Source organism: Gorilla gorilla, chromosome 6 (genome assembly GCF_029281585.2).
Source record: "Gorilla gorilla gorilla isolate KB3781 chromosome 6, NHGRI_mGorGor1-v2.1_pri, whole genome shotgun sequence".
In the NCBI taxonomy this organism is placed as follows: Eukaryota; Metazoa; Chordata; class Mammalia; order Primates; family Hominidae; genus Gorilla; species Gorilla gorilla.
This window is the reverse complement of record NC_073230.2, coordinates 167943307-167957420: the sequence shown is the minus strand read 5'-3', so window position 1 is coordinate 167957420 and position 14114 is coordinate 167943307. Positions and strand designations below refer to the sequence as shown.

General features: G+C 40.2%; 1 protein-coding gene across 2 annotated transcripts in view; it reads left to right on the top strand.

Moving 5' to 3' along the window:
- The window catches only part of VIPR2 (vasoactive intestinal peptide receptor 2), a 114526-nt gene that overhangs the window by 85704 nt on the left and 14708 nt on the right, over nucleotides 1–14114 (top strand). For both annotated transcript variants that reach the window (XM_019030582.4, XM_055347582.2), the window contains exon 6: nucleotides 13656–13797. In XM_019030582.4, the coding sequence (XP_018886127.1) occupies nucleotides 13656–13797 (142 nt within the window). The remainder of the gene's footprint in view (nucleotides 1–13655; nucleotides 13798–14114) is intronic.

Here is a 14114-nt window from a genome sequence, read left to right as displayed (position 1 = left end):
CACGGGTTTGAACTGCATGGTCCACTTCTCTGAGAATGTTTTTCAATATGGTCAGCCCTCTGTATTGACGGATACCACAGATCAGAAGTACGGCCTATTCTCAGGATGAGAAGCCTGCAGATACAGAGGACCAGCTTCATATATCCATGGGTCCTGAAGGGCCAAATGTGGGACTTGCACATTCATGGACTTTGGCATGGGGTAAGGGGGGCAAGATTGGGGGAGGGGGATTGGACCCAATCCCCTGTGGATACCAAGGGACAGCTGTAACTGCTAATATGCACTGTGTCAAGTACTTTACAGATGTTAACATCATCAGGTAAGTACTGCCACTGACCCAGTTTCTCCAGGTGGAGAGTGCAGCCCCAGGAAGGTCGCTGGACATTGCAGGGTTGCTGAGCTGGTGCACGCAGAGCCCTGATTTCAACCCAGGCTCTCATCACTGCAGCCTGCACCTCTGTCACTGTCAGATGGACGTGGCCTCCAAAATCCTTTCCCACCATTGCTAATGAGCAGACTCTGGTCCCCCTTTCCGGAAGCCACACTTTCTACTACCTCCATTGCCCATTGGCAGATCCATACATGGAAGTGAAAATTTAAAACGAGCAGTGAATAATGAAGAATAATATCACTGAGAAACCCAGCAAACATGTATTTGGATGGCTTGCTAACTGGACCAAAAGCATGTTCATCTCTGAGCAATGGCTGTGAGTGCCAACCCCACTCCACAGAAACACATGGGGTGGGAGAGAGAGGGAAGGAGAAAAAATAAGAGAGGGAAAAAGGTGATTTGGAGAGATGAACGCAGCCAAGGAGAGAATCAGTGGGAAGCAAAACGGCACCGGTGGGGGACATTTGCCTTCTGAGGAAGGGGTGTTGAGGAGAAGCCAGAGGGAGCGGCACTGGTGTGTGAGCCTGGTGCAGTGGCCACACAGCTTTGGAATTGCTCCCCAAGACACCGAGAAAATTCAGAGCATATTTACAATTCTTTGCTTACCAAGGCTCTGTGGCAGTGTTACATATGCTAAAATAAACGTTTGCTAATGCAGTATATGTTCAGAATGCATGTTTACTAGGCGAACACAGCACCAGATCGAGATGTGGGATACAACTCTCACCAGGGACCCTGCAGCCACCCTGTGTCCACCCCACCTCCCTCCTGACACCAGGGACCCTGCAGCCACCCTGTGTCTACCCCACCTCTCTCCTGAAAAGCAGTGTTATTCAGAGTTCTGGCACCAGAGACAACTTTTCTCTTTTTGAAAACATTACCTCGGAATCATGCAAAAGGAACTCCTGGTCTCTGGGTTCTTTCACTCAGCATTTTGCAAGGAGGTTCATCCATGTTGCATGTAGTTACCATGTTTTATTTTCTTGCTGTATAGTATTCCACTCAAAAAAATATGATGTATTTATCCTATCAACTGTTCATGGACATATGGGTTACTCAGTTTGAGGCATAACAAATAATGCTGCTGTTATATTCTTAGTCATCATCTCATGCACAGATGCACATGTTACTTTAGGTATGTGTGTATATGTACACACATTTATGTTTACATTTGTGTTTATCTTTACTGGTCATAGGCTATACATAGAGTTAGTCTTCCTAAATACTGCCAGTAGATATGCTAATACCCTGATGGGATCATCATACCACATAGATATGTATCAAAGCATCAAAGTATACCCCATAAATATGTACAGTTACCGTGTGTCCATTAAAAATCCATTTATAAAAAAATGAATGCTGCCAAGTAATTTCCAAAGTGGTTACCAGTGTACACACCCACTAGCAGGGCAGGAGGCTTCCATTCGCACCACACCCTTGCCTCCATTCAGTATTGTCCATTTTTAAGCCTTCAGCCATTCTTATGCGTCTGTAATAACATAGAACGGTGTTTTCACTTACATTTCCCTGATTTCCCTGGTGGAAAATGAGTGCATACATTTTAAAATCTTGCTTTTTTTGAAGTGCCATTTCAAAATGAGTTTGCTCATTTTTCTATTTGGTCTCTCCCTCTATTTAAGTCAATGTTTAGGAGTCTTGGAGCCTTTCATTACATACGAGTATTACGAATTTTGTCTCCAGCTCTGTGACTGAGTTTAAGCTCTCTTCATGGTCTTTGGATAAACAGAAGCTCTTAACTTTAATGAAGCTTATTTGCCATTTGTTTCTTTATGTCATTGTTTCTTGAGTCCTCTTAAGAAATCTTTGCCATATTCTTTTTTTATCATCTAGAGATGTTATTATTTTAACTTTTCATGTTTCTGTCCATAATCCACCTGTGAGTTATTTCTGCTGTGGTGTGAAGCAGGGTAAAGTTTCTTTAGGGCTTTCAGTGTGTGTATCCCATTGTCCGGGAGCGGGTACAGGAAGGAGCTTCTATGGCCTGCAATGTTTCTCTTCACAGAGCAGGCGGTGGCATGTGTGGGGGCCTCGAGTCCCGGTTCTGCTCCTTTGGCCTTCTGCCACTGCACTGTTTCTGTTTATTATAATTACCCTGCCTTTAATAAGTCTTTATTCCTAGGAGTCCAAGTCCATCAATGCTTTTTTATTTTTTAATTAGGAAGAGCTTGGCCATTTGTACTTACACGTGAATTTAAAAAATCAACTCTTAAACTTTTAATGTCAATTGCCATTTTAAAAAATCAGGCTGGTTGCATTGGCTCACGCCTGTGATCCCAGCACTTTGGGAGGCCAAGACAGAATGATTGCTTGTGCTCAGGAGTTCAAGACAAGCCAGGGCAACATAGGGAGACCCCATCTCTACAGTCTCTGCAACAAAATTTAAAATTAGCTGGCCATGGTGGCACATGCCTGCAGTCCCAGCTACTTAAGGGGCTGGAGTGGAAGAATCACTTGAGCCCAGGTTGAGGCTGCAGTGAGCTGTGAACACACCACTGCACTCCAGCCTGGGCAACAGAGCAAGACCGTTTCTCTCAAAAAAACCAAAAAAAAACAAAAATTCTATTGCAATTTCATTTGGTATTGCATTGTATCTATAGATCAGCTTGGATAGACAGGACATCGTTCTAATTATGAATCATCCAACCTGTGATCATAGTAGATCCTTCCATTTGTTTTGGTTTTCTTTAATTTCTCAGTGTTTTATGATTTTCTGAGTGGAAGTCTTACACATAATTTAATAGTTATTCCTAGATATTTGTTTATGGTATTATAAATATTTTGTTAAATTCGATTTCTAATTGTTTCTTGAAAAAATTTATTTTAGTATATTAATCTTGCTTCAAAGGCCAGGTACAGTAGCTCATGCCTATAATCCCAGCACTTTGGGTCAAGGCAGGAGGATTGCTTGAGCCCAGGAGTTTGAGACCAGCCTGGGCAACAGAGTGAGACACCCTGTCTTAGAAGGAAAAAGAAAAAAAAAACACAAAACCTCTTGCTTCAGCAACCTCACTAAATCCATTTATGGATTCTTTATTCCGTAAATTCACTTGGATTTTTTTATGTGTAATTCATGCTGTTTGTGAAGTACAATGTTGAATAGAAGTGGTGATAGCAAACAACATTTTCTTATTTCTGAACTCAGAGTGAAAGCTTTCCATACTTCACTATAAGCATGATGTTTGCTGTAGATATTTTGAAGATACCTTTTACCAAATTAAGTTTCTCTCAATTCCCAGTTTTCTGAGACTTTTTAGTCTTGAATGGCTTTTGAATTTTATCATGATTTTTATGTACATACATATGGTTTTTAACATTTGTTCATTTAATTTGAAATATTACATGGATAGATTTTCTAATGTTAAATCCACCTTTCATTCCTAAATTAACCCTATGTGGTTTTGATATATTATGTTTTTAATATATAGCTGAACTCAGCTTGATAATATTTTGTTGAGGATTTTTTATCTACATTCATGAAATTGATCTATTGTTTTCCTTTCCCGTGAGTCAATCTGGTAAGGTTTGGTGTTGGCCCATAAAGTGAAGAGGAAAGTGTTTTCTCTTTTCTATTTTTTGGAGTAGTTTAGGTTAGATAAGATGTTATATCTTCTTTAAATGTTTGGAAGAAGTCACCAGAAGAGCCAACAGGGCAGAGAGTTTTTTTTTGTGAGCAGGTTTTATTTGGCTGTCCAAAATTTCTAAACCAGATATAGGACTATTCAGACTCTCGGTTTCTTTGTATGTTAGTTCTGCTAAGTTGTACTTTTCAAGGAATCTGTCCATTTCATCAATATTTTCAATGTTCTGTTACATTTTTAATGTATGTAAGATCTATACAGATCTCTGCTCCTCCAGTCCTGGTATTGTCAATTTGTGTTTTCTTTCTTTTTATCTTGATGAGTCTTACTGAATAAAGTGTTATCAATTTTATCAGTGTTTTCCAAGAACCAACTTTCAGTCCTCTGAAGTTTGTTGAGACTTGCTTTATGATCTGGCATGCCATCTGTTTTGGTAAAAGTTTCATTTTCATTTGAAAATAATGTAAATTATGCAGTTCTTGGTTATGTGCTACATAGGTCATTCACATCGTTTTTCAATGTTATTTAATTATTCCAAATCTTTACTGATTGTTTTAACTGCTTTTTCTACCAGAACTGAAAGACTTACATTTTTCTACCAGTACTGAAAGACATGTATTAAAATCTCCAACTATAATTGTGGGCTTGTCTATTTGTCCTTTTAATTCTTTCACTGTTTACCATCTATATTTTAAGGCTATGTCATTAGGAGTATATCAGTTTAAACTGCCAATGTGTTGTAATGTCCCCTACCTTAAAAATCTGCTTTGTCTGATATTTAAGATAATTTTATTAGCTTTATTTTGTATTTTCAAGGTATACGGTTTTCTGTGCTTTTTATTTTCTACTTCCCTGTGTTTTATATTAAATGTAGATATTTTATAAGCTCCATTTAATTGGAATTTGCTTTTTGTCTACAATCTTTTTTTTTTTTTTTTTTTTGAGACGGAGTCTGGCTCTGTCGCCCAGGCTGGAGTGCAGTGGCGCAATCTCAGCTCACTGCAAGCTCCGCCTCCTGGGTTCATGCCATTCTCCTGCCTCAGCCTCCCGAGTAGCTGGGACTACAGGCGCCCGCCACCATGCCCGGCTAATTTTTTGTATTTTTTTTAGTAGAGACGGGGTTTCACCATGTTAGCCAGGATGGTCTCGATCTCCTGACCTCGTGATCCGCCCGCCTCGGCCTCCCAAAGTGCTGGGATTACAGGCGTGAGCCACTGCGCCCGGCCCAATCTTTATTTTTAAATGCAGCATTTTCATACGCACAGTCTACTTATGACAACTGTGAGTTCTAATCTACCTTTCATTTCTTTGCTTTCTAATTGTCTCAACTGTTCTTTGTTGGTTTTGCACATACTCTTGTTTCTTTTGAATTGATCAAATATTTTTATTCTTCTGGTTTTCTCCTCTTTTAGATTGTTATTATTCTTCTAGTTGTCACCCCAGATTCACAATAGGCATCCTTTTCTCATGAGTTAACCTCCAGTAACTACTTTTACCACTTTCCGGTCAATTCAAGAGTTTTGCAACATTTTAGCTCCATTTTACCTCTCACGTGTTTTGTGTTTTTGTCATGTATTTTAATTCCATATATAAATACTATCGTTGTTGTGTTAAAGGTCGCATTTACTTAGCGTTCCCTCAACATTTCTTTCTGGTGCTCTTCATTCTCCTGCATTTCGTGTTTCCATCTGGGATCATTTTCCTACTGCAGGAAGATTTCCCTGTAGTGTTTCTCTCAGCACAGTCCCACCAGCAGTGAATTCTTATGAGTTTTGGTTGCTTGAAATCATTTTAATTTTGCCTTCATTTTTGAGGCTATTTTGGAGAGGATTGAATTCTGTTGGCAGTTATTTTCTCTCACCACATTAAAGATGTACGTCGTGACCTCTTCTGAAAAGTCAGCTGCCAGTGCACCATTGTTCCTTTGAGGCAGTGTGTCTTTTTTTCTCTGAAAGCTTTGAAGACTTTTTTCAGTTTTTAGCAGTTACACTCTCATAGGACTTAAGGTGGTTTTCTTCACATTTCTCCTTCTTGGGGTTTGTAGAGTTTCTTTAATCTGTTACTGTCTTTTGTCAGTTTCAAAAAACTTTGTGGCTAGCATCACTTCAAACACTGCTCCTTCCCAATTCTCTTCTCCTACTAAAACTACATTTCCCATGTATTATATTACTATTTTTTCCTATATTTTTCATATTTTTGGTTTCTACTTTAATCTAGACATACTACTGATCCAATTCATGGTACTCACATCTGCTGTGTTAAATTAATGTTAGTCCCCTCTATTTAACTCTTAATTTGAAGGTTTTTTAAGTTTTAAATTTTCTATTTGTTTTAATTTTATTATCTAATAAAATTCTCCATTTCTTTATCTGTTTTCTTAAATATATTAATTTCATAGTCCATGTCTTAAAACACTAGCATCTGAATCGCTATTGTCTGGGTTTTTTTGTTTTTTTTTTGTTTTTTTGGTTTTTTGTGTTTTTTTGAGATGGAGTATGTCTCTGTCACCCAGGCTGGAGTGCAGTGGCATGATCTCCGCTTACTGCAACCTCTGCCTCCCGGGTTCAAGCGATCCTCCTGCCTCAGTCTCTCAAGTAGCTGGGATTACAGGCGTGCACCACCATGCCCAGCTAATTTTTGTATTTTTAGTGGAGACGGGGTTTCACCATGTTGGCCAGGCTGGTCTCAAGCTCCTGATCTCAAGTGATCCACCCACCTCGGCCTCCCAAAGTGCTAGGATTACACGCGTGAGCCACCGTGCCTGGCCCGTGTTTTTTCTTTTTAACTTGGCTTTTGATTACTTAGTCCTGTTTCTGGCATACCTAGTAATTGTTACTGAAATTACAAATACTTAAATTGCAGAGGCTTCAGATGATTATCTTGCTGCAGAGGATTTGAATTTTTCATGGTAACAAGGGCAGACCAGCCTGGGCCGTCAGGGCCATGTGGGTTTTGGGCTGCATTTCAGGTTTCAAGCAGCCAGGTGCTCTCTGGTTTGTTGTTACTCTGGGCCACAGCTATTCAGGACTCCCCCATGAAGGCCTGGGAACGCTGCCACCCTCAGGCCCTGAATCCTGGTGTTGCCACCCGGCACCCATGAAGCTGCAGGCATTTCCCCCAAGTACTCGCCCTTGGCCACTGCTTTCTGGTTTATTTCTCAGCCTCTCACCCAACACACAGCCATCTCAGAGACCAAAAGGATTTGGATGCAGCCTCTATTTCCTTTCCTGCAGAGTCGTTGCTCCCTGAGGGTCACCCAACAGCCCTTATCTCCCGTTTCTGCTGTGGCGGGTGAGGCTGCCCTCGCTCTGGCCCTGGCTCTGGGCTTGTCCTTTCTGAACACCCTCTGTGCCCGGAGAGCTAAAGCAGCAGATACCCACGGAGGCCCTGGAGGGCCCAGGCGCTCCCCACAGTGCCCTTGCCTTCTCCCCAGAGTCCAGCCCTTTGGTCCCCACAGCTGCGGCTGCTCCCCAAAGCCCTTGGGCTGCTTTTTAGGGTCACCCTGATCCTTTCCCGAGGTATCCTCCTCCACAGCCACAAGTGGAGGTCCTCTTTAGGGTGTGTTCCAATTAAATCTTCTCTGAAGCAGAATTTAAGTGTTCTAAGAGAGTTATAAACAAAATGTTCTGAATACTTTTTAGAAAAGCAAGATGTCACATAAAGTTAAGCCCCAAGAAAGGTTCATGTTGACATTTGATGAGGGTCTTGCTGGAAGAAGAGAATTCCAAGAGAGAAAGTTTTATGGGAGTGCGTGCTTGGCAGAGGAACAGGGACGCTCAGAGTCCACGGAGGGTGTAGTAATGGGGGTGGCATGTTGATAGAAAAAATAAAAATAAGGTTCAAGAGACTGAAGGCTAAGAATGAGGAATCTTTTGAGTGGGAGAGAAGGGTCCTCCATGCCTTGAACAAGTGGACCCAGCAGAGGTTTGTGGAAGAACTAGAGAAAGCCCCTGGAGCTGTGCAGAACATCAGGAAGGGCTGAGCTGAGTGCACGCTGGCTGTGGAGGAGTTTGACAGGTGCCAGCCCAAAGAGAGAGCTGAAAAAGCACAATCCGATAGCGGTTGAGATCAGCAGTGTCCAACAGAAACATAAGGCAAGCCACTAGCATAATTGTAAGCGTTCTGTAGCCTCATTTTAACATTTTCTTTTAAAAATAAAAAGAAACCAGTGAAATTAATAATACATTAAAGTTGTCAGATCCAAAATACTACTTCAATATGTAATCAATATAAAAATATTAATGAGCTATTTACATTCTTGTGTTCAGAGTAAGTCTTCAAAATCCAGTTTGTAGTTCACACAGTGTAGTTCAATTTGGTCACTGATTTGTATTGGAAATACTTGATCTGCCTTTAGAGTTTTTAAAATTTACAGTTGAAAAAGTTGTTCAAACATACCTACCTGTCCAAACATACATAAAAGCTCTCCAGCAAGTCACTCTGGTACCAGGAGTCATTTCCCTTTACTATTCATATCCACATTAACAAAACTAGGTCACCATTTTTAGAAAGAGTTGATCTAACTTTGAAGCAAAAGCACCTTTGTTTGCAAATTATGTCTTCTCAAGTTAAATAAGCTTACCCTTGTATCAGCTCAGTATAACTAATGTCAAATTCCAAGGGGCAATGCATAAATTGGCAAACAACTCTAAATCCATTGATTAGAAAAAGTGTTTCTCAAATTTATATGGTATTTTTCTGCCAGTTTAAATGGTTCTCTTGATTGTAATTAAAATATTCTGCATATTTATTCATGTTAGAAAAATACTAAATCATTAGTTATGATTTATATTATGGGAAGTTTTTATTTCCACATAATTTGTCATACCTAGCTATGTCACAAATAAGCTCTCCTTTCTTCAAGGTTCCAAAACCAACAGGATAGCACTGAGAAAACATAAATTATATTGTCATTTTGCTTTTGATAGTTGAATATTTGGAAAGCACTTACTGTTTGAGAAAAATCTTGACTTGGAGTTACCAATACAGTGAATATTGTAAAATTCTTCCATGACTCACCCAAGCATTTGCAAAGAACCCTGGATCATTAAGTTCATTGTCTTGTTTCTTTCAGGTGTTGTGTAAACGCTCAGCGATTCAAAGCATTTGCACATAAATACTGAAAGATTTTAACAACTACATTCTTGATGGTTTTTCTAGAGTCTACTTCATAAAATGGAACACAAATACTTTCAATAGTATTATACAGTGGAAAGAAGCAATAATGGAAATATCTATCCCTTGTTTTAAATTCCAAATGAATTGCAATAAATTCAGAGTTTTGACCTGCTGTAGCTGGAGCAGTGTCTGTCATAATAGAAACTAGTTTTTTCATATATAACCGAATTCTTTGACAAATGGAAACTATGAAAAAATATTTACACCATAATTTCTAATTTTTATAAACAATTGACATTTGTTTATAAATTTGGAATTCTTCTGTAACTAAAGAATTCAAAATATTAATTGTCCAGTGAGTTTCTCTTAACGATACAACTCATCAAAAACCAAAGAAAAGTACTTGCAACTTTTCAAGTTTTAAATTAAAGGATCGTTTATAGTTTTTTTGTTTGTTTGTTTGAGACAAAGTTTCGTTTGTGTTGCCCAGGCTGGAGCGTAATGGTGCAATCTCGGCTCCTGGGTTCAATCTCAACCTCTTACTCCTGGGTTCAAGCGATTCTCCTGCCTCAGCCTCCTGAGTAGCTGGGATTACAGGCACCCACCACCAAGCCCGGCTAATTTTTGTATTTTTAGTAGAGACAGGGTTTCACCTTGTTAGTCAGGCTGATCTTGAACTCCTGACCTCAGGTGATCCACGTGCCTCGGCCTCCCAAAGTACTGGGATTACAGGCATGAGCCACCGCATCCGGCCCAGGATCTTTAATAATGTTAGAAAGGGCTTTTACTCTGTGGGCAATAGTTTGGCTTAAATGAAAATTTTCACTTTTTGTAAAATATTTTTCTTAGTCTGTTCTTTATATTTCTCTAACAAATGAAATAAAAATTTCTTTTAACATCCTTTTTGACGAAAATTATTTTTCTTTTTTATGCAAGAATTGAAATTGTTTCAGCTGGCCATAATTGTTTAAAAATTTGAGGGGGAGGGTGGATTTCCAAAATTTGTGGTAAAATACCCATAACACAAAATTTACCATTTGAGCCATCTTAAGGTACACAATTCCTTGGCACTAAGCACCTTCACAGTGTTGTGTAACTATCACCATTAGCTAGTTCCCGAACTTCCTGTTGTCCCAAAAGGAAGCCTTCTATACATTAGGCAGTCACTCCCCATACCCTCCGGCTCCTGGAAGCTAGAATCTGCCTTCTCTATGGAATTGCCTCCACTGGATGCGTCATACAATATGTGGCCTTTTGTGACTGGTGTCTTTACTTAGCATAATGTTTTCAAGTTCGATCCACGTCAGTATTTCATGCCTCTTTATGGTTGAATAGTATTTAGTTGTATGGATATGCCACATTTAATTTATCCGTTCATCTGCTCATGGACGTTTGAACTGTTTCACCATTTGCCTGTTGTGAATAGAGCTGCCGTGAACATTCACGTACACGTTTTGTTTGAATACTTGTTTCCAACTCTTTGGAACGTATACCTACAAGTGGAATTCTGGGGCATATTGTAATTCTGTGTTGAGAAACCACCAAACTGCTTTCCACAACGACTGTACCATTTTACATTTCCACTAGCGATATATGAGTGTTCCAGTTTCTTCACACCCATCCAATACTTTTTATTTTGTTTTCTTAATTTATTATTATTATTACTATTGCCATCCTAGTGGTATGCAATGAAGTCACATTATGGTTTTATGTGCTTATTGACCATTTGTATATCTTTGGAGAAATAGATAGTTGAGTTTTTGCCCATTTTCTAATTGGGTTTTTGTCATTGAGTTGTAAGAGTTCTTTATATATTTTAGATACTAATCCTTATCAGATGTATAATTTGCAGACATTTTCTCCCATTCTGTAGGTTTTCTTTGAACTCTCTTAGTAATGTCCTTTAATACATAAAAGTTTTTAATGTTGATGAAGTCCACTTTATCTGTTGTTTTTTTGCTGTGCTTTTGGTATCATACATAAGAACATAAGAAATCCAACAGAGCCTATTAGACCTGTGGCTGACACCACAAGTACACAGGAAATCCAAAGGTCTTGAATATTTGCTCCTATGTTTTTTCAGAAGAGTTTTATGGTTTTAGCTCTTATGTCTAGGTCATTGATTCATTCTGAGTAATTTTTAATATGCTGTGAGGTAGGGGTCCAGCTGTATTATTTTACATATGGACATCTAGTTGTCACAGCACCATTCGTTAAAAAAGACTATTCTTTCCCTATTGAATGTCCTTGGCACCCTTGTCAAAAATCAAATGGCCTTAGATGTGTAGGTTTATTTCTGGACTCTCAGTTCTATACTGTTGATCTATATGCAGTGCCACACTATTTGGTAGTCTGTAGTAAGTTTGAAATTGAGATGATGAGTTCTTCAGCTTTGTTCTGTTTAAGATTGTTTTGGCTGTTCAGGATCCCTCATAATTCCACATGACTTCAGGATCATCATTTTGGCACTCCCCCATGCGTGTGCTGGTGCACTTGACGGAATTCCACAAGTCTCTTAGGCTCTTGGGCTCTCTTCATTTTCCTTCATTCTTTGTTTTCTTTCTGCTCCTCAGACTGGATAATTTCATTTGACCTCTCTGCAAGTTCACAGATGATTTCTTTTGCCTGCTCAAACCTAGGCCAGGTGCGGTGGCTCACACCTGTAATCCCAGCACTTTGGGAGGCCAAGGCAGGCGGATCACATACGGTCAGAGGTTTGAGATCAGCCTAGCCAACGTTGCGAAACCCCACCCCATCTCTACTAAAAGTACAAAAATTAGCTGGGCATGGTGGCAGGTGCCTGTAATCCCACCTATTCAGAAGACTGAGGTAGGAGAATCACTTGAATCAGGGAGGCAGAAGTTGCAATGAGCCAAGATTGCGCCATTGCACTCCAGCCTGGGTGACAGAACAAGAATTCATCTCCAAAAAAAAAAAAAAAAAAACCTGCTTTGACCTACCCCAGTGAATCTTTTAGTTCAATTGTGCATTTCAGCTCCAAAATTTCTACATGGTTACTTTTTCTAATTTCTGTCTCTTTTATCAGTGTTGTCTATGTGTTGAGACATTGTTCTCCTGGTTTCCTTTATTTGTCTATGGTTTTTTGTTTTAGGTTTTTTTTTTTTTGCACTCTTTAAGCATATTTAAGACACTTTATTTAAAGTTGTTGCCTATGACTTTAAGTCAGAAACTTAAGGTAAATCTATTTCATGTGATGTCTCAAGGATAATTTTTGTTGATTCATTTTCTTTTTCCTGTAAATGGGCCATATTTTCTTATTATTATTATTATTTTTTGCTTTATATTTTTTGTTGAAACTGGGCATTTTGAATATTCTGATGTGATAACTCTGGAATCACAGTTTCCCACTTCTAGGATTTGTTGTTTCTTGCTGCAAGTTGTAGCTGTTTATTTAGGGATTTTCTAAACTATTTTTATAAAGACTCTTGGTCTTTATTGGTCTCTGAAGACTCTATACTTTTAGCTCAGTCATCAGCTAGTTATTTGATAGAGATTTCCACAAACACCTGGAGTCAAAGAGATAAAAAACTGAAAAAAAAGAAAAAGTGCCCTCTAAAGGCCTTTGTAGGCTGGCTCTGTGTTGGGAGCACTCCTTCAATGCTTAACCAGACTGTCTGCAGCTCTGCCTTAGCTCTCGCTGCCTGCTTGTGCTAAGCCCAAAGAGCAGCCTGAAATAACAGCTTGTGGGATTCTCTGATTCTTTGTGCCCTGAACGTGCACCTGGATTTCTAGGTTCCCCACTTCACGTGACAGCTTCTTGAAGCCCTTATTCTCCAAGATTCTCACTGCACAGCTTTTCCTCTCAGGCTATCAGAGGACCTGATGTTTGCTTCCACTGCCAAGTGTTTCCTGAGGTGGCAGGAGCTTATTCATTCAGCTTCCAGCATGTCTGCAAAACCACTTCTCAGCCTGCGGAATCTTAATCTTTTGCCCAGAACCCACAGAAAGGTCAAAACAAACACAATTCCTTGGGTTTATGAAATTTCTCCAGGACCAAGTACCCACAATAGGAACATGAGCTTCTGTCTTCAAAATGACCACCATGTTGGGGTGGGATGGAAAAAAGGTGAGCTAAATACAGCATGCTCTCTGCCTATTCAGGGCCTTTCCCCCGGCTAAGCGTTCACTTGGTTGCCATAAGCCTTTGAGTATCTTTATTGTTGTTGTTGTTGTTTCTTGAGTGGTCCCTACACCACCATTTTCACTGACCTCCTTTGTTGGGATTTTAACAGTTTTTTAATTGTTGATAGGAAACTTCTTATCAAATTCAATATGTATTTGCTAAAAACGTTTCTTCATCTCATCCACTTTATTATCTCAAAAAAATTCTTAACAGAGCTTTTTCATTTTTCTCTGCCACAGCAAATTGCAGTTGCCATTCATGGTGAAATCTGCTTCATGCCCTCAACTCTTTTATTTTTCTGTGCTTCTCTGATCATAGTATGAGTTTCTCATCTCTGTCTGGTTCTCTCTCCCTCCCTCCCCTTCCCCCTCCAATTCCTCTCTCTCCCACTCCCCCACCTCAGGAAGCTGCACTGCACCAGGAATTACATCCACCTGAACCTGTTCCTGTCCTTCATCCTGAGAGCCATCTCAGTGCTGGTCAAGGACGACGTTCTCTACTCCAGCTCGGGCACGTTGCACTGCCCTGACCAGCCATCCTCCTGGGTAAGGCTGTCCCCACCACAAGGTCCCACTGTCTTGTCCCTTTATCTCTGTTCCCCCTTCTCACGATGAGGACGTCTCTGTGCTGGTGCAGGGTCCCTGTCAGGGCACAGGGTCATGGCTGAGAAACAGAGAGCCTGGCAGAGAGTCTGGGGCCAGAGCAGGCCCAGTTGGCAGCTGAGACATGGGGGTGGCACTGAGGCAGGGAGGGTGGGGGTCCCAGGCACCATCAGGGCTGGGAAGTGAAAGGGCCCTGAGCCCTGACCCCCATGGAGCTAGACTGAGGAAAGGCACACCCTTCCTCACACACATCTGGGTTG